The 24,152-nt window shown below is 42.7% G+C and overlaps 1 protein-coding gene across 8 annotated transcripts in view; it reads left to right on the plus strand.

The window, feature by feature from the left end:
- LOC109892715 (ubiquitin carboxyl-terminal hydrolase 25) overlaps window positions 1–15,153 on the plus strand; it is a 49,296-nt gene extending 34,143 nt beyond the window's left edge. For 2 of the 8 annotated variants that reach the window (XM_020485449.2, XM_020485451.2), the window contains exons 19-26: window positions 1,620–1,856; window positions 2,930–3,025; window positions 3,421–3,599; window positions 4,116–4,194; window positions 6,957–7,036; window positions 7,532–7,655; window positions 10,662–10,854; window positions 14,331–15,144. In XM_020485449.2, coding sequence (XP_020341038.1) covers window positions 1,620–1,856; window positions 2,930–3,025; window positions 3,421–3,599; window positions 4,116–4,194; window positions 6,957–7,036; window positions 7,532–7,655; window positions 10,662–10,854; window positions 14,331–14,503 — 1,161 coding nt within the window. In that variant the 3' untranslated portion in view covers window positions 14,504–15,144. Of the gene's footprint in view, window positions 1–1,619; window positions 1,857–2,929; window positions 3,026–3,420; window positions 3,600–4,115; window positions 4,195–6,956; window positions 7,037–7,531; window positions 7,656–10,661; window positions 10,855–14,330 lie in introns of all 8 variants that reach the window. The other 6 variants (XM_020485453.2, XM_020485454.2, XM_020485448.2 and 3 more) reach the window with 5 other exon arrangements.
- The last annotated feature ends 8,999 nt before the right edge of the window (window positions 15,154–24,152 follow it).

A 24,152-nucleotide genomic window follows, 5' to 3' on the forward strand; every position in this document is an offset into this window, starting at 1 on the left:
CTCCTTCCTCAGGAATGCTGGAAGATGGACGTTAAACACTGCTGGACTAGTCTTCTGGTGCTGGGGCTGGCCTCATTACTGCTTGGGGATCCTGCTGTGGAGTTGAAGTCCCTGCTGCGTTGAGCCTTTGTTGTCATGGTGTTGGCAGACCCAATCTTGGGCTCTCACTGACGAGTTCCGCTTGGTGAGGAACTGTGAGGATAGATTGGCATAGACCCTGGAACTCCTGCTTGAGGTCTTTGTCCCTCCTCTCAAGGCAAGTGAACAGTTGCTGGAAAAGGGTTACCATTGTTGGGTGTGGTTCTGGTCCTCCAACTGTTCCTTCAGTCAGCTGGTCTTTTATGGCTGTATCTGCTGGTTCAACCGGTAGCTCAAACGGTTCTGGTTGTGTTTGGCCCCTTGGTCAGGCGTCTAGTTTCTCATACTTGACCTCTTCTTCACCAGACGATTCCATGGTATTCCACCCCGGTTCAACTTCAGGTACCGTTTCTGACAGTTGATGCTGCTGCTGAGAACGCAATCCTGTATGCATTCCTTTACCTCTCTTCTTGGAATTCACTGATTTGCTGTGTGCCATCCCACCATATGTCACGTAGAGTAGGCCAGAAGGCTATACTGGAAAACCTAACCTCTATCAAATTTTTAAAAAGATGCTGGAGCTGCAAAAGTTCTTCTGTGCAAGGGTATTTATTTACAAAGTGATTCCGGAACAAAAACAACTGTACTGCCATCAAACATATACCTTATAGGCCAGCAAAAAAAAAAAAAAAAATGCTACCCCACCCACAGCTCAATCCAAAATGCCTCCCAATGAACTGAAAGAGAGGCTCCGTTTGTAGGGCTAGCCCCTCCCCTCAGAACAATTAACCCTAATTAATTAAGCAATTACCTAGTCAAACCTACATTTTCCATTAACTAAACATACTAAAGGATATACATTGCAACATGTTTTTTAAACAATATCACCACATAACATTTACAAAATTACATCGCTACTGACAGTGTCTTTTTAATATGCCCATTTACATTAATGAGCCATTTGGGACAGGCACTACAAAGTCAGCCCAATTCCCTTAGCTCGGGTCCTTATCCAGCATACCCGGAAGCTACAGAGATAGAGAGGAACAAAACAAACAAACAACGCGCTCATCAACAACATAGATAAGTATAATACATATTACTTATATTACAAATGAACATTGCTGGACTAGTCTTCTGGTGCTGGGGCTGGCCTCATTACTGCTTGGGGATCACAAGTGTGAAATGTAAGTTAATTTGTGTGTCGACCCACATTGTTAACTTATCTTATAACAAAGCAGGGAGGAGTGATGAATGTATGCGTGCGTTAAAGAACCAAATGCTGCCCGCGGCCAGTGACTGACTACGTCTCACACACACACACACACACACACACACACACACACACGCTCGGACGCATACACCTCTTAACCACATTAACCACTACTCCTTCTACGCTTCTGTTACTGAACCACGTAGGCCTACCCCACAACCCCAGTTAAAGTTCTTCATTTCCCCCTTTTTCTTAGTTTCTCTTTCTGTTTAACGTTGCCCACCATGCCTCTCGCTCTTTCTTGTTTGTTCTCTCACTCTCTCCACAGTCCAGTGGAGGGAGTCTCTCCCCACCCCTTCCTCCCAAACCCCAGTCCGATGTTCAGGTGAACACTGAAACCCCCCTCGCCCCTCCCTCTGACCCTCAGCCTGTGGATCCTTCCCTCACCCCTCCCTCTGACCCCCCCATGGAGGATGAGCCCCTTTCCCAGCGTACGGTAGAGGTTGCCATTCCCCAGGTGGGAACCTTTGTCATCGAGTCAGAGGAAGGGGGGTACGATGATGAGGTAGCGCTCGACACTCAGCTCACCCAGCTGACTCTTCTTTGGTGTGCTGAAAAGTCTCTCTGCCTGTTTGGTGATTAGAATGAGGACATGTTCTCCTCTTGGCTCTTTTTATAGGGTTTTCACACTTGAGTAAATGTTCATTTAGAGCAGTCTTCAAACCAGAGTCATGGTTAGCTCAGGGCAAGTTTCTCACAGTTGGCATTTTCACCAAACTTCTTGGCAGACCAAGATAGCACTGCTATATTAGACTACAGCCAGTGTACTATCCTAGAAGATGAAACTAGCCTTGGGCTAGCTTTAAAACGATATTGTGTGAAAAGCCTATCCCTGTCAAGCCTACCTGCATCTAGCAACAGAATCACTCTCTTCTATACAAAACAGAAGCCTTCTGTTCTCATCAGAGATATATGGACATACATTTCACCTAAACATCGACTCAATTCTCTGGAGAGTTTATTTTTAACTGCATCTCTGCAGCAAATGTGAAAAGTAAATGTGATTTGCACAGTTTGTATTACATAGTTGATACATACTAAACTCTTGAGGGGAAAAGAAAAGTACAAGTTGAATAATGTAAGCGCATCGTCTCTCTGCTCCTAACAATAAATTATTTGGTTTTGCTTGGTTTGGCATTTTATAGTAGTGTGTGGCGAATAATGTTGTCAAAGTGCTGCAGTAGAATCAATGTTGTTTAGTTTCAAACCCCCTCAGATGGACCATAGGCTGTCTGTACCACAGTATGACTGTCTGTAGGGACTGTCTGTACCATAGGGACCTTGATCTTCACAGGGCTGCCTTTCAGAGGCCCTACTTCATAGGACAATTTAAGCATGTACTTCGTCCCTCACATGACAGGGGCTGTGTATGTACCTCACAGTAGTAGAATAACTATTAACATATGCATGGACTGCTGAGTGATGTACTGTATGCTTGTCGTGACAGAGTTGCATGGCCCAGGGCAGCTCAAATAGTGCTGTGCCAAAAAGGTGTATTATTTTTAGGGCTTTCTCCGAGGGGTCCAAGGGATCTATTTTCTACTGTTGTAACATGCTTCCCCTCCTTGGCTACTGCAGGCCATGATGACTCCAAACATGCAGGGTATTATAATGTCCATTGGCAAGGCCAGGAGTGTGTTTGAAAAGCTTGGGCCTGAAGCCGCCTTCTTCAAGGTACATACATCCAGATCCCATTTCTCTTTTCTCTTTCACTCCTTTATTTATTCACTCACTATTTCACTGCATGCCTCTCCACAACCATCCTCTCATCCCTTTTTACATGGCATTTCTCCATCTGATCTTTTTGAGTTAGTTGTTCTATTCAAAAGCATCTTCCAGAAGTGGGATTTGAGATTAATTTGAACAAAGCAAACTTGAAACCAATCTTTGAGTTTTGGATGAGAAGGATAATGATGATGATGATCTTGACAACTCTTACACGGAAGACACTAGTTTTGTCTCCTGCTGCTGTAGATGTTTGTCAGTGTTGTAATATAGGCCTACACTCTGAAGTTCTAATGCTTATTGGGCCTACCATGTCCTTTCACCCAATGCTTTTTGTTTTTCAGGCCATTAAGGTGGAGTACACCCGTCTGCTGAGGTTTGCCCAGGAGGACACGGCCCCGGAGAATGACTACCGTCTGCAGCACGTCATTGTCTACTTCATCCATAACCAGGCCCCCAAGAAGATCCTGGAGAGAACCCTCCTCATGCAGTTCGCAGACCGCAACCTAAGCTTTGACGAACGGTCTGTATGGGTTACACCACCATGACCGTTTTATCTTTATTAAAATAGTGGTTAGAGTCGAAAGGTTGCTAGATCGAATCCCCGAGCTGACAAGATAAAAATCTGTCGTTCTATCCCTGAACTGTTCCTAGGCCGTCATTGTCAATAAGAATTTGTTATTAACTGACTTGCCTAGTTAAATTTAAAAAATGTAAATAAGTTAAAACAAAGACAACACCAGATTATTACTGCTGAACTTCCCAAATTCACCTGCAGAGGGTAGCAAAAAGCAAAGGCTTTGAATATTTTATGATCTGAAATGACCTGAAGTGGTTTATGAAGTCAACTATAGCTTGATAATGTCTGTTAGATTTATTCCAGTAGGACACGGCCGCGAGACCATGTGTAATATTTAGTCTCCTGGAGTAGCTAGTACTTCACCAGTACTCATTGTGCCAAGCTGCTGTAACATCACTCTCCCTTTCTCCCCACTTTCCTCTTTCCCTTTGTCTCCATTCCCCCCCTTCTCTCTCTCAGGTGTAAGAGCATTATGAAGGTGGCCCGTGCCAAACTAGACCTTGTTAAGCCAGAAGAGGTCAACATGGAGGAGTATGAGGTCAGCGTTCTGCAACACTCTGGTTTTGACTGGTTTCAAATGTTTGGTCTGGTACATACAGTACCAGTCAAAAGTTTGGACACACCTACTCATCCCAGGGTTTTTCTTTATTTTTACTATTTTCTACATTATAGAATAATAGTGAAGACATCAAAACTATGAAAAAACACATGGAATCATGTAGTAATCAAAAAAGTGTCAAACAAATTCCTCAAAGTAGCCACCCTTTGCCTTGATGACAGGTTTGCACATTCTTGGCATTCTCTCAACCTGCTTCATGAGGTTGTCACCTGGAATGCATTTCAATTAACAGGTGTGCCTTGGTAAAAGTTAATTTGTGGAATTTCTTTCCTTTATGCGTTTGAACCAATCAGTTGTGACAAGGTAGGGGGGTATACAGAAGATAGCCCTATTTGGTAAAAGACCAAGTCCATATTATGGCAAGAACAGCTCAAATAAGCAAAGAGAAATAGTCCATGACTTTAAGACATGAAGGTCAGTCAATCATGGAAAATGTCAAGAACTTTGAAAGTTTCTTCAAGTGCAATCGCAAAAACCATCAAATGCTATGATGGAACTGGCTCTCATGAGGACCGCCATAGGAAAAGGAAGACCCAGAATTACCTCTGCTGCAGAGGATAAGTTCATTAGTTTGCTTCGGAGTTCAAGTAACAGACACATCTCAACTGTTCAGAGGAGACTATGTGAATCAGGCCTTCATGGTTGAATTTCTGCAAAGAAACCACTAATAAAGGACACTAATAATAAGAGACTTGCTTGGGCCAAGAAATTCGCAATGGAGCAATCTGTCCTTTTGGTCTGGAGGAAAATTTTTGAATGTTGGTTCCAACCGCCGTGTCTAAGGGATTTGTGAATATTCTATAGCAATATAGAGTGGGAAAGCGGCCGTGCGTTTCGATAATTAATAGACACTGCCGTAAATAAAACCGAAATAAAAACATCTGTCTTGTCCGGGAGTAGAGTCTATGCAGACCGAGTGCACCATTGCCAATCAGAGAGCTACATTAGGTCTACATGCAAACAAACCATTTGCTACAAGGGCCTGCCATCATTCACTTTGATCTGGACTGTGTGTTTACAGGCAGTTGCAACAGCGCAAATTTGAATCATTAGAACACATTCTGCAAAAGCCACAAAATACACTTGAATTGTAAGACCTCTTACATTTGTGAACTTTACGGTCCTATTGGCCAAACAACCTACCTTTTTTATGGTTATCTTTTACTATATGCACATCAACAAGATCAACCACTAATGCTAGGCAGAGCAAGATGAGCTAAAATCTAAAGAAGGATCGTTAGATAAACCCTCAAACTTTTTCAGCTAGTTGGCTGTCAAAATTGCACTGATAAACGATGGGGAATAGCCTGCTCTTCCTTCTGCAGCTTGCCTGCCGATACATGCGTCATCCCAACCAAGCACCCAAGCTAACTGGCTAAGGTAGCTAGCTACTTCCAGACACAAATGAGAGAGCACGTCACTGAGCATTTTACTCGCCCTAGCAGAGCTGTTTACATGTTATATAGAGCGTTCCTGAGGAACTAGTGCTTTTTTTGCCTACGTTTACTGACACCGGTCATATTCAGCGGGTCTTACTGCATAACAGTCATTCAGAATAGCTAGCTAGTATAGTGATTCACATTTCTTGCTAGCTAACCAAATGACACATGCATCTCTAGCTGTGTAGCCACTGTAAAATGATATGAGGAGACAGTCAGTCACTGCATGTGTGGTTCCCACCGTGAAGCATGGAGGAGGTGGTGTGGGGGGTGCTTTGCTGGTGACACTGTCGGTGATTTATTTAGAATTCAAGGCACCCTTAACCAGCATCGCTACCAGAACATTCTGCAGCGATACACTGTCCCACCTGTTTTGCGCTTAGTCCCACTGTCATTTGTTTTTCAACAGGGCAATGACCCAACATTTCGCCAGGCTGTGTGAGGGCTATTTGACCAACAATGAGAGTGCTGCATTAGATTACCTGGCCTCCACAATCACCTGACCTCAACCCAATTGAGATGATTTGGGATGTGTTGGACTGCAGAGTAAAGGAAAAGCAGCCAACAAGTGCTCAGCATATGTGGGAACTCCAAGTTGGGAAAGCATTCCAGGTTAAGCTGGTTGAGAAGGCCAAGAGTGTGCAAAGCTGTCATCAAGGCAAAGGGTATCTACTTTGAAGAATCAAAAATATATTTAGATTTGTTTTTAAAAAATTGGGTTACTACATGATTCCATATGTGTTATTTCATCATTTGATGTCTTCACTATTATTCTACAATGTAGAACATAGTAAAAATAAATACCTTTCAATGAGTAGGTGTGTCCAGTTAAGTCAGTTAAGAACAAATTCTTACTTACAATGACGGCCTACCCTGGCCAAACCCTAACCGGGACGATGCTGGGCCAATTGTGCACCGCCCTATGGGACTCCTAATCACGTCCAGTTGTGATACAGCCTGGAATCGAACCAGGGTCTGTAGTGATACCTCAAGCACTGAGATGCAGTGCCTTAGACCACTCTGGAGCCCAAATGACATAAGATGAGCGTGTGCACAATATTTAGCATTAAAGTAAAAGGTTTAAATGATTATAATCTCTACATTTGAACTGATACCACTAACCCTTCTATCCAATGGGAAAAAAACACGGATGTGATGTTAATCTTCAATGTTAGATCCAGATCCGTCCTTAAAATCCTTTAGAGCTCATTTATGAATCTTTGGCCCCTACATTTTTCCCAGATGTGGCATCAGGACTACAGGAATTTCCGCGAGACAACAATCTTTCTGATGATTGGCTTAGAGCTGTTCCAGAAGAAATGGTGAGACTCTGCTAATTGGCAGGACTGTTATTACATTCTGCTCTCCACGATGCAGAGCTTCTAACTCGTGTCCTTTTCTTACTTTAAGCGTGAACTGATATTCTTGAACCATTTCTGTATTGAATATATTGTTTGGAAAATAGAGCTTGAAATACACTCTGTAGATGATTGCATTATTATTGGTAGGACCTGAACTTCCTAAAGTCACCTGCAGAGGGCAGCAGATCCCAGCAGATCCTTCTGGAGCATAGAGCTCAGTCTGGCATTGATCAAGATGGTTGTTCATGTATTTGGTTATTTCTTCTGTTAATTCTCCCTCCAGTACATCCGTTTTTAAATCCTCTATGAAAAAAGCCTGATAGTTCCTTCTCTAGTTTCCTTTTGTAGACACAGCTAAACCTGATGTTCTCTGCTGCCTCTCCTTGTGGTTAAGTTTGTACCACCCTGATGCTTCTATAATGTATCTTACTCTCCTGTGTGTCTGCTTTTCTGCAGCTTTGTGGAGGCCTTGATGTACCTGATCTACTCGTACCAGTACAACAGAGAGCTGTTGGTCAAAGGGCTGTACAGAGGTCACAACGATGAGCTCATAGGTCACTACCGCAGAGAGTGCCTGCTGGTGAGACAAACCTCTATCACTCACAATCATACAACTGAACCACTGCACTATTGCAAACCTCTGTCAGTAGTTGATTTTATTTAGTTAGTAAGTTCATGTAGGATTTTCTGATGCTAGCAGGTTTAGCATTTGGTACAGACATTTTTTAAAGAGACAAAGTTGCAGCCTAAATGAGAGGAAGTGGTCGGAGTTAATCCATAGTGTTTTAAAGATCATCACAAGTTTCCAGTCAAAACAATAGGTCACCGTGGAAGTAGTTAAGTTATTCTCTTTGAAAATGAATACCGCTATCGTCTTATCAGCAAGGCTGTCTGTCTCTGACCTCTTAACTCATCCTTGCCTTCCCTTGAGTCACGTTGACTCAGCCAAACTGTGATGTCGACCAAGATCATCCCTCCACCCAATAATCTCTAGGATTGATGCAAGGCTTGTTCCTGTTCTCGCTGAGATATTACATTTGTCTTTTTTATTGCCCATAAAGATTCCCACAGAACTTTTCTCAGCAAATGCTCTTGGTGTGGGGGAAAGATCCTAATCTTTTCAATATTCTGATCAGACTACAGCTTCACTTTTGTTTTTCATATCCCATATCCAAACTATTTGTTAGGGCTTAGATGGAATGATTCCCTGGTCGGTCAGATCAAGCTGTGACTGGTCTGAACCGGGAGAGAAAGAGGGGTAACCCTGATTCTCCTCGGTTGGCCCTGTTGCTGCTCCTGCACTCAGTAACCCTACACCGGCATTGTGCTCCTAATGTAATCATCCGAGTAGGAATAGGAAGCAGTAGGCCCAGCAAGTGTAAACACATTACCAGGAGACATGGCTGTGTCCTGAGCTAACCTTGGCTCTGCTCCTTCAGGGCTCTGCTAGAGTTAGCCACCATCTCAGATCTCCGGCCAGAATGAACCCCTGGCTCCCACTCCAGCCCCCTCCAGCCCTGCTCCCTCCAGCCCCGCTGTTTACCTCCTTCTCTGTTTTAATTGAAAACACTGCTGACATTGACACATTGTGAACCCCCACCAAGTCTCTCTGGTTCCGGAATGGCCGTCTGCATCTGTGTAAGGTACCCAGGTCAGGGAGTTTCTGTGTCAACAGCATTGCAAGGCTTAGCTAAGGCGAACATAGCAAAGTGTCTGTGTGCATCATGTAGTATGTCACTGCCCACGTCAGTACCACAGGAGGAGGAGCACTGCCAGAGCCCTGCAAAATGACCTCCAGCAGGCCACAAATGTGTTTGTGTCTGCTCAAACGGTCAGAAACCGACTCCATGAGTGTGGTATGAGGGCCGACGTCCGCAGGTGGGGGTTGTGCTCACAGCACAACACCGTGCGGGACGTTTGGCATTTGCCAGAGAACACCAAGATTGGCAAATTCGCCACTGGCGCCCTGTGCTCTTCACAGATGAAATCAGGTTCACACTGAGCACGTGACAGATGTGACAGAGTCTAGAGAAGCCGTGGAGAACGTTCTGCTGCCTGCAACATCCTCCAGCATGACCGGTTTGGCAGTGGGTCAGTCATGGTGTGGGGTGGCATTTCTTTGGGGGCCCGCACAGCCCTCCATGTGCTCGCCAGAGGTAGCCTGACTGCCATTAAGTACCGAGATGAGATCCTCAGACCCCTTGTGAGACCATATGCTGGTGCGGTTGGCCCTGGGTTCCTCCTAATGCAAGACAATGCTAGACCTCATGTGGCTGGAGTGTGTCAGCAGTTCCTGCAAGAGGAAGGCATTGATGCTATGGACTGGCCCGCCCGTTCCCCAGACCTGAATCCAATTGAGCACATCTGGGACATCATGTCTCGCTCCATCCACCAACGCCACGTTGCACCACAGACTGTCCAGGAGTTGGCAGATGCTTTAGTCCAGGTCTGGGAGGAGATCCCTCAGGAGACCATCCGCCACCTCATCAGGAGCATGCCCAGGCGTTGTAGGGAGGTCATACAGGCATGTGGAGGCCACACACACTACTGAGCCTCATTTTGACTTGTTTTAAGGACATTACATCAAAGTTGGATCAGCCTGTAGTGTGGTTTTCCACTTTAATTTTGAGTGTGACTCCAAATCCAGACCTCCATGGGTTGATAAATTGGATTTCCATTGATCATTTTTGTGTGATTTTGTTGTCAGCACATTCAACTATGTAAAGAAAAACGTATTTAAGAAGAATATTTCATTCATTCAGATCTAGGATGTGTTATTTTAGTGTTCCCTTTATTTTTTTGAGCATTGTATATCAACCGCAAATGTCTTTCACAGTAGGAGACAGAAAGGAAATGGCTGTCCAAATTCTGTTGCGCAAGCCAAACTCATGTGACCACTTGACTCAATGTTATTGTTCTGGCTCATTTTTCAAAATAAAAGCCTGAAACTATGTCTGAAGACTGACACCTTGAGGAAGCGATAGGAAGGTTTTGTCTGCAATATCAGTTCTGTTATACTCACAGACAATATTTTGACAGTTTTGGAAACTTGAGTGTTTTCTATCCAATACTAATAATAATAATAATATGCATATATTAGCAACTGAGACTGAGGAGCTGGCCGTTTACAATGGGCACCTTTTCATCCAAGCTACTCAATACTGCCTCTGCAGCCATAAAAAGTTAAGAACAAATTCCTATTTACAATGACGGCCTAGGAACAGTGGGTTGACTGCCTTGTTCAGGGACAGAACGACAGATTTTTACCTTGTTAGCTCGGCGATTCGATCTAGTAACCTTTTGGTTACTGGACCAATGCTCTAACTACTAGGCTATCTGCCGCCTCCAGCAATGCAAATGGTCTGTGTCTTACCTGGGCTGCAGCCCCTCACACAGAGGTGGTCTCTAATGTAAAATACATATACATTAATAACATAGGGACATGTAATACCTGGCTGTCCTGTAAATCTGTTTTGACAGAGTAGCTAATACTGGTAAATTTGCTAGCATACCACTTCAAGCTAATCCCTAGCATATGAAGCAAATCCAGAATTCATCGATCTATATGCATGTGCTTTGCCCATAGAAACTGAACGAGAATGCGGCGGGGATGTTTGAGTCTGGTGAGGAGCCGGAGGTTTGCAATGGGCTGAGCATCATGAATGAGCTGGTGGTGCCGTGTATCCCCCTACTGCTTGTCCACGACACAGAGAAGGACCTGCTGGCTGTGGAGGACATGAGGAACCGCTGGTGCTCCTACCTGGGGCAGGAGATGGAGCGTGAGTTTTTGTTTGTTTAGATTATTTTTTACCCAAATTTGAAGATTAGGGGACTAATCTACCAAGAGTCTAAAAAGGTCATAGGGCAGAGGGACCACAGAGCATTTTCACACTACTGACCCAGCTGTACTGTACTGTGCTGTATGTACCCATAAAACATTGTAATATACGATGCTATCGCCCTATTGTGTTAAAGCTTTTATGATCGGCCTAGTAGGAGGATAGGTTATTGGCCATTTTTTGTTTTTGTTTAAAATTTTACCCCCTTTTCTCCCCAATTTCGTGATATCCAATAGTTAGTATCTACTATCTTGTCTCATCGCTACAACTCCCGTACGGGCTCGGGAGAGACGAAGGTCGAAAGCCATGCGTCCTCCGAAACACAAACCAACCAAGCCGCACTGCTTCTTAACACAGCGCGCATCCAACCCGGAAGCCAGCCAGCTGCGATGCAGTGCCCTAGACCACTGTGCCATCCAACCCGGAAGCCAGCCAGCTGCGATGCAGCGCCCTAGACCACTGTGCCATCCAACCCGGAAGCCAGCCAGCTGCGATGCAGTGCCCTAGACCACTGTGCCATCCAACCCGGAAGCCAGCCAGCTGCGATGCAGCGCCCTAGACCACTGTGCCACCCGGGAGGCCCGCCATTTGGTTTTCTACCTAGCATCGAGGGATATTCACGGCCCGACTGGATAATTTTTTTCTTAAAAAGCTTCAATTTCAACTTGTCATTCGATTTTTCTATTGGCTATTGATATTGTTTGTTCCTTCTCATTATTAGTCCCCTAGCTACCTTACCCTTTTAGGGTATTCAAATAACGTTTTGAGATGGAACTCCGTTACATTCATTGTTTGATCAGGAGAAAGCCATGCACAGAACGATGAAGCATAGCCTTCCGTCATGAAGAGAGAAGGCAATATAGGCTGTGTTTTTTTTCTTTTTAACACAAGATAGTTAAAATAATAATAAGCGAGCACTTCGATATGGTAATTGTCACGTTTTCATAAATTCTTAAATGTTTGGTAATTACTAAGGCATTTGTGAATATTCTATAGCAATATAGAGTGGGAAAGCGACCGTGCGTTAATAGATTAATAGACACGGTAGGAGTCTATGCAGACCGAGTGCACCGTTGCCAATCAGAGAGCTACAGTAGGTGTTCATGCAAACAAACCATTTGCTACAAGGGCCTGCCATAATTCACTTTGAACTGGGCTGTGTGTTTATAGGTAACAGTGTAAATTTGGATCATTAGAACGCGTTCTGCAAAAGCCACAAAATACACTTGAATGGATTTCTGCAAATATGTAGCTAAATGCCATGGAAGTCCTCTTACATTTCTGAACTTTACAGTCCTATTGATCAAACAACCATAAAAAGGTAGGTTATATTTTACTATATGCACATCAACTAATGCTAGCCAGAGCAAGATGAGCTCAAATCTGAAGAAGGATCATTAGATAAACCCTCAAACTTTTTCAGCTAGTTGGCTGTCAAAATTGCACGGATAAACGATGGGGAATAGCCTGCTTGTCCTTCTGCAACTTGCCTGCCAATACATGCATTGTCCCAACCATGCACCCAAGCTAACTGGCTACGGTAGCTAGCTACTTCCAGACACAAATGAGAGAACACCTCACTGACCATTTTACTCGCCTTAGCAGAGCTGTTTACGTGTTATATAGAGTGTCCGTGACGAACTAGTACTTTTTTTTGCCTACCTTTACTGACACCAGTCATATTCAGCGGGTCATACTTTTAAAATAATTCATGCTATCTGCATAACAGTCGTTCAGAATAGCTAGCTAGTAAAGTGATTCACATTTCTTGCTAGCTAACCAAATGACACGTGCATCTTTAGCTGTGTAGCCACTGAAAAATTATACGAGGAGATAAGTCAGTCACTCACCCTCTCAAATCAAATTTATTTATATAGCCCTTCGTACATCAGCTGATATCTCAAAGTGCTGTACAGAAACCCAGCCTAAAACTCCAAACAGCAAGCAATGCAGGTGTAGAAGCACGATTAATATAATTCTCCAATGACATGACCTCCTAGCTAGATAAATGGATACGCTAGCATATTAACCACGTTACGATTGACTTGTGATCATTGTATTGACATTCCCAGCCTTAGTTACATTTCTGTTTCTGTCAAAAATATTTAGTCATTGGAACTGACAGTGGAACTGAATGGAGGCAGCAAACAATGTACCAGGCCAGCTATGATTTGAAACCTTATAGCAGTAGTTTTTGGACTACCAAGAAATGTATTGGTGAATTATATTAATCATGCATTGAACTACATTGCTCTATTCTGCCAACAATGCCTTATTTTTGACTGATATATTATGATTGTCTGTTTCATATCTGCAAAGTAGCTAAAATGCTGTCAGTTTCACTTTGAGTGTCCATTATTTGCCGCTTTGGTGGAATTCTCCGCTCGGTCTAGCCTACATTTAAATCAAATTTCAAATCAAATTTATAAAGCCCTTCTTACATCAGCTGATATCGCAAAGTGCTGTACAGAAACCCAGCCTAAAACCCCAAACAGCAAGCAATGCAGGTGTAGAAGCACGGTGGCTAGGAAAAACTCCCCAAATTCCTTGTCTCTTGCGTTCTGTAGGCTATATAACATATTTATTGAAATAGCCTATAGAAATAGGAAAATTACTCACTTACTTACTGTGTAATGCCCTGCTGTGCGCTGCGGGACTGTTTTTTATTTTTATTGCCAGGCTCCAGTCAAGTTCAAATAGGCTAAACCATAATCTTTCACATCACGATGTTATCTCCATCGACAATGGCTGTCAATCATCGTCGATAGACGGTGCTATTGTAATATCGTCTTGCCCTATTAGGCACCCTCGGTAGTTGCTGGAACCAACAATAACATATCTGAGGCAACACAGTACGGTTTGGGCTAGTGCAATAATCTGAAAAGAGTACAAGAGCCTAGAGGCAGGGAGGTTTGATTTTTGGTACTAGAGATCTGTTGGATGATTGGTTATTTTTCTGCTGTAGTTTAATTTGGGAGTTACATGGAACATGGTCAGGGACACGGTCAAATTAGTTGATATTAGCAGCCAAAACAACCAGGGATATACCCACTTTGTGTTGGCAGAATGTGACCCAAATTGTTAGTTCAGAGAACATGGTTCAGTGGAGTTCTAGCCTCTACTCCAAGAAAAAGTTTGATTGGTTTTCAGAAAAGTGACCCAGCAGCATCTTCTTAGAACTACAGCCAACCCTGGGCGCCTCATCTTGTTTTCTCAATCTGTGTTTTCCTAGAGGAGCATGCTTACAAAGAGCTTGTGCTATCACACTGAAAATATTTAGCTTATGATTTATCTGTTTGGTAACTGGATGTGACTCTGAAGAGTGACGCAAGCAAGGACTTTGAAATAATCACACTCTCCAACTCTTTCTTTTTTTCTCTGCCCTCTCTGTTATTGTTCTCCCCCTCCTGCTGCAGCCAACCTGCAGGAGAAGCTGACTGACTTCCTACCCAAGTTACTTGACTGCTCGACAGAGATAAAAAGCTTCCACGACCCTCCAAAGCTGCCCACCTACTCCACTCTGGAGTTGGTTGAGCGCTACGGCCGTGTCATGGCCTCCTTGAGCCGGGTGCCTGCGGACGGGAGATGAGCTGAGGGGGCAGCAGCCCCCTTCACAGTCCCACGGCCCCCTCAGCACCCAGGCCACTCACCAATGGAACTCTTTTAACCCATGCCTTCCTTATAAACCAGGGGTCACTCGCTATAGCTGTTACTCACTCCTCTATCTCTTTTGCTGCTATAGGTTTTATCATTATAATAATTATTATTTCAATCCAATTTAAGTAAAACGCAACAGAAATGAATGAACAGACAGTTGGAAAAGGAAGAGCAGGGGTAGTGGAAATGGCGCTCTTGCAGTGATTGAAAGCCAGTGCATGCTGCTCCAAGCTTTAAATGAGGTGGGGTGTTTTTTTGTTGTTGTTCAGTTTATTTCCCCTCCCACCCCCACCCGCCTCTTTCTTAAAGCACCCCTTCTCTGCAGAAGAATGGGTGCTCTGCCACCAGTTTGGTACAGTATTATCACGTTTTTGTTTTATTTTTCTAAAGGAAGCGACAAAATGAGAACCTTGAGATTTTATCAGCGGCTTTAAGTATCTCAAGTGGGTCTGTGAACTCTGGACTGCACCAGAATGAGAAGTTTTAAGTGCTGTGGTAGACAGCCATGGACACTCTGTGGCTTGTTAATAAATCAAGATAATAAAATTTTATTTATGGCCCTTTTAGGCCAAATACATCGTTCCTTTGTCTGATGTCCCATATCTTTATTTCTGCACTAACACTGATATGATGCAATCATGTATTACATGCCTGTTAACTGTGTGAAGGTAGAGGTAACTGCCAAAATAAAGGAAACACCTAAATAAAGTGTCTTACAGGTCCAATTCAGCCATTTCTATCTCAATATCAAATCATTTCTGGGTAACAAGTAAGTTGCTGTGATTATTTTTTTCTAATAAAATGGTCAAAATAAACTATAGCTTTTCAGCAAAGAGCAATTTCTCAAGCAAGAATTTAGCTAGGACTGTCTGGGAGTGGACTGAGTGTGGAGGGGAAAACTGAAAACTACAGTTGAAGTCGGAAGTTTACATACACTTAGGTTGGAGTCATTAAAACTAGTTTTTCAACCACCACAAGTTTCTTGTTAACAATCTATAGTTTTGGCAAGTCTGTTAGGCCGTCTACTTTGTGCATAACGCAAGTCATTTTCCCAGCAATTGTTTACAGAGATTATTTCACTTACAATTCCAGTGGGTCAGAAGTTTTGAGAATGACAAATTAATTTTTACAAAGTCTGCTGCCTCAGTTTGTATGATGACAATTTGCCTATACTCTGCTGACTGCTGAGGACAGGGGTAAAGTCATTTTCACTGATGAATCCCCTTTCCGATTGTTTGGGGCATCCAGAAAGAAGCTTGTCCGGAGAAGACAAGGTAAGTGCTACCATCAGTCCTGTGTCTTGCCAACAGTAAAGCATCCTGAGACTATTCATGTGTGGGGTTGCTTCTCAGCCAAGGTAGTGGGCTCACTCATCTTTTTGCCTAACAACACAGCCATCCAAGAACAGTTTGGTGACGAACAATGCCTTTTCCAGCATGATGGAGCACCTTGCCATAAGGCAAACGTGGTAATCAAGTGGCTCGGGGAACAAAACATCGATATTTTGGATCCATGGCCAGGAAACTCCTCAGACTTTAATCCCATTGAGAACTTGTGGTCAATCTAAGAGGTGGGTGGACAAACAAAAACACAAATTCTGACCAACTGCAAGCGTTTTTGCTGTTGTTCAGTTTATGCCCCCTCCCACCCCCACCCGCCTCTTTCTTGAAGCACCCCTTCTCTGCAGAAGAAGAAGGGGTGCTCTGCCACAATTGATTATGCAAGAATGGGCTGCCATCAGTCAGGATGTGGCCCAGAAGTTAATTGACAGCATGCCAGGGCGGATTACAGAGGTCTTGGAAAAAGAAGGGTCAACACTGCAAATATTGACTCTTTGCATCAACTTCATGTAATTGTCAATAAAAGTCTTTGACACTTATGAAATGCTTGTAATTATAATTCAGTATTCCATAGTAACATCTGACAAAAATATCTAAAGACACTGAAGCAGCAAACTTTGTGGAAATTATTTTGTCATTCTCAAAACTTGTGGCAAAATAGCTTAAGGACAACAAAGTCAAGGTATTGGAGTGGGCAGAACTAAAAATGTGAGTGTGCAAGCAAGGAGGCCTACAAACCTGACTCAGTTACACCAGCTCTGTCAGGAGGAATGGGCCAAAATTCACCCAACTTATTGTGGAAGGCCTTAAACGTTTGACCCAAGTTAAACAATTTAAAGGCAATGCTACCAAATACTAATTGAGTGTATGTAAACTGACCCTCTGGGTATGTGATGAAAGAAATAAAAGCTGAAATGAATTATTCTCTCTACTATTATTCTGACATTTCACATGCTTAAAATAAAGTGGTGATCCTAACTGACCTAAAACAGGGAATTGTTACTAGGATTAAATGTCAGGAGTTGTGAAACACCGTAGCTAAATACTTTAAACTCAGTTTATGTAAACTTCTGACTTCAACTGTACCTGTTATTGGCAGAGATGTTTGGATCTTTCTTTCCTATGGGTCTGTTACCTGATTTACCACCTGGCATGCCAAAACTTGTGTGATCACGCTCTCCAAAGCCGATGTGAGCAAGACCTTTTTAAACAGGTCAACATTCACAAGGCCGTGGGGCCAGACGGATTACAAGGACGTGTACTCGGATGAGTCTGTAATATCTGCATGTTTCAAGCAGACCACCATAGTCCCTGTGCCCAAGGAAGCGAAGGTAACCTGCCTAAATGACTACTGTCCCGTAGCACTCAGGTCGGTAGCCATGAGTGCTTTGAAAGGCTGGTCATCACTCACATCAACACCATCAGGGGCAGAACGACAGAGTCGTACCTTGTCAGCTCGGGGGTTTGAACTTGCAACCTTCCAGTTACTAGTCCAAACGCTCTAACCACTAGGCTACCCTGCCACCCTTAAGGACTATGAGACTAAACACCTCCCTCTGCATCTGGATCCTGGACTTCCTGATGGGCTGCTCCCAGGTGGTAAGGGTAGGCAAAAACACTTGCCACGCTGATCCTCAACACGGGCCCCTCGGGGGTGCGTGCTTAGTCCCCTCGTGTACTTCCTGTCCACCCAAGCACAACACCATTAAGTTTGCTGACGACAACTTTGTAAGGCCTGATCAACGATGAAACAGCCTATAGGGAGGAGGTCAGAGACCTGGCAGTGTGGTGCAGTGTGGTGCCAGGACAACAACCTCTCCCTCAATATGACGAAGATGATTGTGGACTAAAGGAAAAGAAGGTCCGAACACGCCCCCATTTACATCGACAGGGCTGTAGTGGAGCAGGTAGAGAGCTTCAAGTTCCTTTGTGTCCACATCACCAACAAACTGTCAAAGTTGTGAGGAGAGCACAATGCCTTTTCCCCCTCAGGAGACTGAAACGATTTGGCATGGGACCGCAGATCCTCAAGTTCTACAGCTGCACAATCGAGAGCATCCTGAACGGTTCCATCACCGCCTGGTATAGCAACTGCTCGGCATCTGACTGTTCTCTCTGCTACCGCACGGCAAGCGGTACCGGAGCACCAATTCTATGTCCAAAAGGCTCCTTAACAGCTTCTACCCCCAAGTCATAAGACTGCTAAACAATTAATCAAATGGCCACCTGGACTATTTGCATTGTCACACCCCCCACCCTGCTGTTACTCGCTATTTATTATCTATGCATAGTCACTTTATTAACCCTACCTACATGTACAAATTACCTCGTCTAACCTGTGCCTTTGCACATTGACTCGGTACAGGTACCCCCTGTATATAACCTCATTATTGTAATTTTTTTGGGGGGGCTATTAAGAAAATATTTTCTTAACTCTATTTTCTTAACTGCATTGTTGGTTAAGGGCTTATAAGTAAGCATATCATGGTAATACCTGTTGTATTCGGTGCATGTGACAAATACAATTATATTTTAAATATAAGACACAGCAAACTATTTGGGATTTTCAACACAATGTTTCTTATAAAAATAAGGGATGCAGTTCGTCTCTCTTCAACTCTTAGCCAAGAGAGACTGGCATGCATCGTATTAACGGTGCATTCGGAAAGTATTCAGACCCCTTCCCTTTTGCCACATTTTGTTGAGTTACAGCCTTATTCTAAAATAGATTTCAAATAAATATTTTCCTCATCAATCTACACACAATAATTAATGAATTGCACTATAACAGTGACAAACGGTGCCCACAAACTGGCAAGGTAAGATGCCTATATAAAGCTGTCCCAACAGCAGTCCCAACACCTTACCACTGCTACAGTTCATTCAGCCTCATTTACTGTCTTAAAAAAACAAACATAGTTGATATGGCTGACTTGTTAAAACAAATGTGGTTTCTACTGACAATTGAGATGTACAAGCTATGGCATAAGGGGACGACAAGCGGATAAGAGGCAATCCGTAATTTCGATTAAGACAATGAGCAAGAGACGATGGACGTAACCAATATAACTTTTGAAATGTACAGTGACAAAATTAAGAACATGGACTGTTCTTACAAATAAACAGACAAATCAAATCAAAGTTTATTTGTAACGTGCGCCGAATGCAACAGGTTTAGACCTTACAATGAAATGCTTACTTACAGGCGCTAACCAATAGTGCAAAAAAGCTATTAGGTGAACAATAGGTAACAGTAGAAAGCTCTTACAACATTCAATGATTCAATTTCTCTAAACATTGAACGCCGTTTGGGTCTTTGCATGTCAAAAAAGATACACGTCATAACACTATTTGACGTGTTAAATTAGCTTTTAATTTGACATAAAATAATTCAATTCTATTATAGAATGTTGTGTGTGCTGAATTTGCACATGGAAGCCAAGCGCCACCACTACTATCAGTAGCACTGTCAAAGCTGTACAAAAAAAGTTGCAAACAAGCAGACACCGGCCACGAACAATGTTTACAATACCGTGTTGGTGAAAATAGACCAAATTATTATTACATGGGCTACTAACAGCTTACTACACAACATACAATTTAGTATTACTTTAGCTACAGTATACATATCTCTCTGGCATCCTATATAATTTATGAAGCAACCTAAGACATTTTTGTGATGTGCTTGAACAGGAAAGCGGTGCAGCGGTCCTTCGTCAGGAAATGTTGTCATCAAAGAGAAAGATGCCGGATTTACAATTCCGAGTTGAATGACTGTTCAAAACTTATTTTCCCAGTCGTAGCTCGTTTTTCCCTAGTTCTCAGTTGTCTTGAACTCAGTTAGCCACTAATTCCTTCCCAAACCGCTCATTGTTGAATTTGCGATTTCCAACTTGTGTAATGTTTATGTCCGATGAGCACCGAGACGTTTTATCTCTAATTTCTCTTCATATGGCAAGGATAGAAAAGGATTTGATTGTCGACTTGATTCATGGTGACGACTGCTAGCTAAGATTTTGAAAGTATGATGTTGACATGATCAGTCCAATCAAAGCTACCGTAGATAGAATGACATCAAATCACGTTATCTGTGGCCAATGACCTTGAGCCTTATTGGATGGGCACTTCTAATATAACTCTATGGCAGAACCCAAGGTGCTAAAATTTTCAAGCTCTATCCTTATAATTGGAGATGACGTACTGTCCCATGAGTGACAGAAAACTGAGCCAATCAGGCGCCGCGCTCTGTATTTTCTGCTAGCTAGCCCCACCACAAATCACTGAGATAGGCTGAAACACCTGCATTTTGGAGCTGCCTTTCTCAAGAAAGCAAAAAAGAGACCATGTTTGTATGCGGCGTTATTAACTCAATTACATTGTTTGCAAACTAATATGTGACACGTATTATTTTGACAAGCAAAACAGGCAAGCCCCCCCCCCCAAAAAAATATATATATATGTGTAATTGCTGCCAAAGGTGCTTCAATAAAGTACTGAGTAAAGGGTCTGAATACTTATGTAAATGTGATTTCATTTGTTGTTGTTGTCTATAAACCTGTTTTTGCTTTGTCATGGGGTACTGTGTTTAGATTGAGGGGGAAAAAATGTTTTAATTAATTTTAGAACAAACCTGTAACAAAATTTGGAAAAGGTCAAGGGGTCAATACTTTCTGAATACACTGTATATCAGCCCTCTGATTACAATGAAGAGCAAGACATGCCACTCTGTTCTGGGCCAGCTTAACTAGGTCTTTCCTTGCAGCACTTGACCACGACTGGTCATTAATCGAGATCACACAAAACTAGAGCAGAGCATCTCTTTATTACGGACAGACCTCTCCCCATCTTTATAACCATTGAATCTATATGTTTTGACCATGACAGTTTACAATTAAGGTGATGCCAAGTAATTTAGTCTCCTCAACTTTTTGTGTTTTGTTGATGGTGGTGGAAAACACTAAGGTGCCGCTACGGAATCTCCTATAAGTGTTCAATTAGGTAGCGATTTGGTGACAGACACACACACCCTTTTAACCGGTATGCTCCTTTGGCTGTTTAGACAAGCAGCCCAATTCTGATATTTTTTCAAGATCACAATTAGTCTGCCTGTCTAAACGCAGCCTTTGAGACACTGCTCTCCCACCCATCCAGGACATCTACTCGAAACGGTGCCTGAGGAAGGCCAGCCGCATCAAGGACCCCACACACTAGAGGTCGCCCGATTAATCAAGTTTTCATAACAATCGGTACTCAGCATTTTTGGACGCAGATTACATTGATCTCCACGAGGAGACTGCGTGGCAGGCGGACCACCTGTTACACGAGTGCAGCAATGGGCCAAGGTAAGTTGCTAGCTAACATTAAACGTATCTTATAAAAAACAATCAATCTTAACATAATCACTAGTTAACTACACATGGTTGATGATATTACTAGTTTAACTAGCTTGCCCTGCATTGCAAATAATCTATGCAGTCAGTGCCTGTTAATTTATCATCGAATCACAGCCTACTTCATTAAACCGGTGATGATTTAACAAGCACATTCGTGAAAAAAGCACTGTCGTTGCACCAGTGTACCTAACCATAAACATCAATGCCTTTCTTAAAATCAATACATACGTTTTTTTTTTTTTACCTGCATATTTAGTTAAAAGAAATTCACGTTAGCAGGCAATATTAACAAGGGAAATTGTGTCACTTCTCTTGCATTCTGTGCAAGCAGAGTCAGGGTATATGCAGCAGTTTGGGCCACTTGGCTCGTTGCAAACTGTGTGAAGACCATTTCTTCCTAACAAAGACCGTAATTCATTTGCCAGAATTTTACGTAATTATTACATAAAATTGAAGGTTGTGCAATGTAACAGCAATATTTAGACTTAGGGATGCCACCCACCACCAGCTTTCAAATGTTCTCATGTTCTGAGCAAGGAACTTAAACGTTAGCTTTTTTACATGGCACATATTGCACTTTTACTTTCTTCTCCAACACTGTTTCTGCATTATTTAAACCAAATTGAACATATTTAATTATTTGAGACTAAATTGATTATATTAAGTTAAAATAAGTGTTCATTCAGTATTGTTGTAATTGTTATTATTACAAATATATATAAAAATCGTCAGATTAATCTGTATTGTCTTTTCTTTGGTCCTCCAATAATAGGTATCGATGTTGAAAAATCATAATTGGTCGACCTATACCACACACCCCAGCCATGAGCTGTTCACTCCCTTACTGTCCGGCAGACAGTATCGGAGCTTGAGGTCTGATACCATCAGGCTCAGAGACAAGAAAATATGTTTTGTCCTCACTATAGAAGGCTATATTGGTTTACAGGACTAGTAAAGGCCCAGTGCACTACTTTTGGAAGATTTTTTTTAATTCCAGATTTCTTTTAGGGGGTGCTGCACCCCTAATTCCCACGGCTATGGCTTCACACACGCATCACAACTGCTACTACCAGACTCTTGTTATGATGCTAAATACTGCACAATTTAAACACTCCCACAAAACACATGTAAATATTGGACTATTTATTTAACTAGGCAAGTCAGTTAAGAAAAAGTCTTATTTTCAATGACGGCCTAGGAACAGTGGGTTAACTGCCTGTTCAGGGGCAGAACGACAGATTTTTTACTTTGTCAGCTCAGGGATATGAACTTGCAACCTTTTGGTTACTAGTCCAACGCTCTAACCACTAGGCTACCCAATTGTGCCTTCCTGTATTATATTTATGCTAAAATATTTATTCTATTCTACTGAGCCAGTTACTTTATGTTCGTATTATTATCTTTCATTATTTCTTACTGTTATTGCATTGTTGAGAAGGACCCTGCAAGTAAGCATTTCGTTGGATGGGTATCCCATAAGTACCACTATTACATCTTGAAACTTTCAAAGTCACTGAGATTTCTTCTTCCAGCCATGGTATCCAAAATAATGGGTAACTTGGCGTTTTTATTCATGACCCTAAGCATGATGGGATGTTAATTGCTTAATTAATTCAGGAGCCACACCTCATTTACTCAAATGTGTCCATTATTTAGGCAGCTACCTGTATCTCTGATTTGCTTTTTGGATACTCTTTGTCACGGGTAGGCAACTACACTGAACACAAATATAAACACGATTTAAAAGATTGTACTGAGTTACAGCACATATAAGGAAATCAGTCAATTTAAATAAATAAATTAGGCCCAACTATATGGATTTCACATGACTGGGAGTACAGCTATGCATCTAGTAGGGGAGTGGATCAGAAAACCAATCAGTGTTTGATGTGACCACCATTTGCCTCATGTAGTGCAACACATCTCCTTCTCATAGAGCTAATCAGGCTGTTGACTGTGGCTTGTGGAATGTTGTCCCACTCTTCAATGGCTGTGTGAAGTTGCTGGATATTGGCGGGAAGTGGTACACGCTTCCAGGAATTGTGTTCAGATCCTTGCGACATGGGGCCATGTATTATCATGATGAAACATGAGGTGATGCAGCGGATGAATGGCCGACAATGGGCCTCAGGATCTCGTAACGATATCTCTGTGCATTCAAATTTGAATCAATAAAATGCAATTGTGTTCGTTGTCCATAGCTTATGCTTGCCCATACCATAACCCCACCGCCACCATGGGGCACTTTGTTCACAACGTTGACACCAGCAAACCGCTCACCTACACGACTCCATCAACCCAGTACAGTTGAAACCTGTATTTATCCGTGAAGAGCACACTTCTCCAGCTTTCCAGTGGCTATCAAAGGTGAGCCTTTGCCCACTGAAGTCGGTTACTACACCAAACTGCTGTCAGGTTAAGACCCTGGTGAAGACGATGAGCACTCAGCTGAGCTTCCCTGAGACGGTTTCAAACAGTTTGTGCATAAATTCTTTGGTTGTGCAAACCAACAGTTTCATCAGCTGAGGCTTATGGTAGAGAAATTAACTAGCAACAGCTATGGTGGCTATTCCTGCAGTCAGCATGCCAATTGCAAGCTCCCTCAACTTGAGACATTTGTGGCATTGTGTTGTGACATCTGCATAGGAGTGGCTTCGGGACAAGTCTCTGAGTGACTTGAATCCGATCTAACATCTCTGGAGAGACCTGAAAATAGCTGTGCAACGACGTTCCCCATCCAACCTGACAGAGCTTGAGAGAATCTGCAGAGAAGAATGGGAAAAACTCCCCAAATACAGGTGTGCCAAGCTCACGTAATGGCTCCGGAGAAGATGGCTGCCGTTTTATT

Source organism: Oncorhynchus kisutch, linkage group LG6 (assembly GCF_002021735.2).
Source record: "Oncorhynchus kisutch isolate 150728-3 linkage group LG6, Okis_V2, whole genome shotgun sequence".
NCBI classification, from domain to species: domain Eukaryota; kingdom Metazoa; phylum Chordata; class Actinopteri; order Salmoniformes; family Salmonidae; genus Oncorhynchus; species Oncorhynchus kisutch.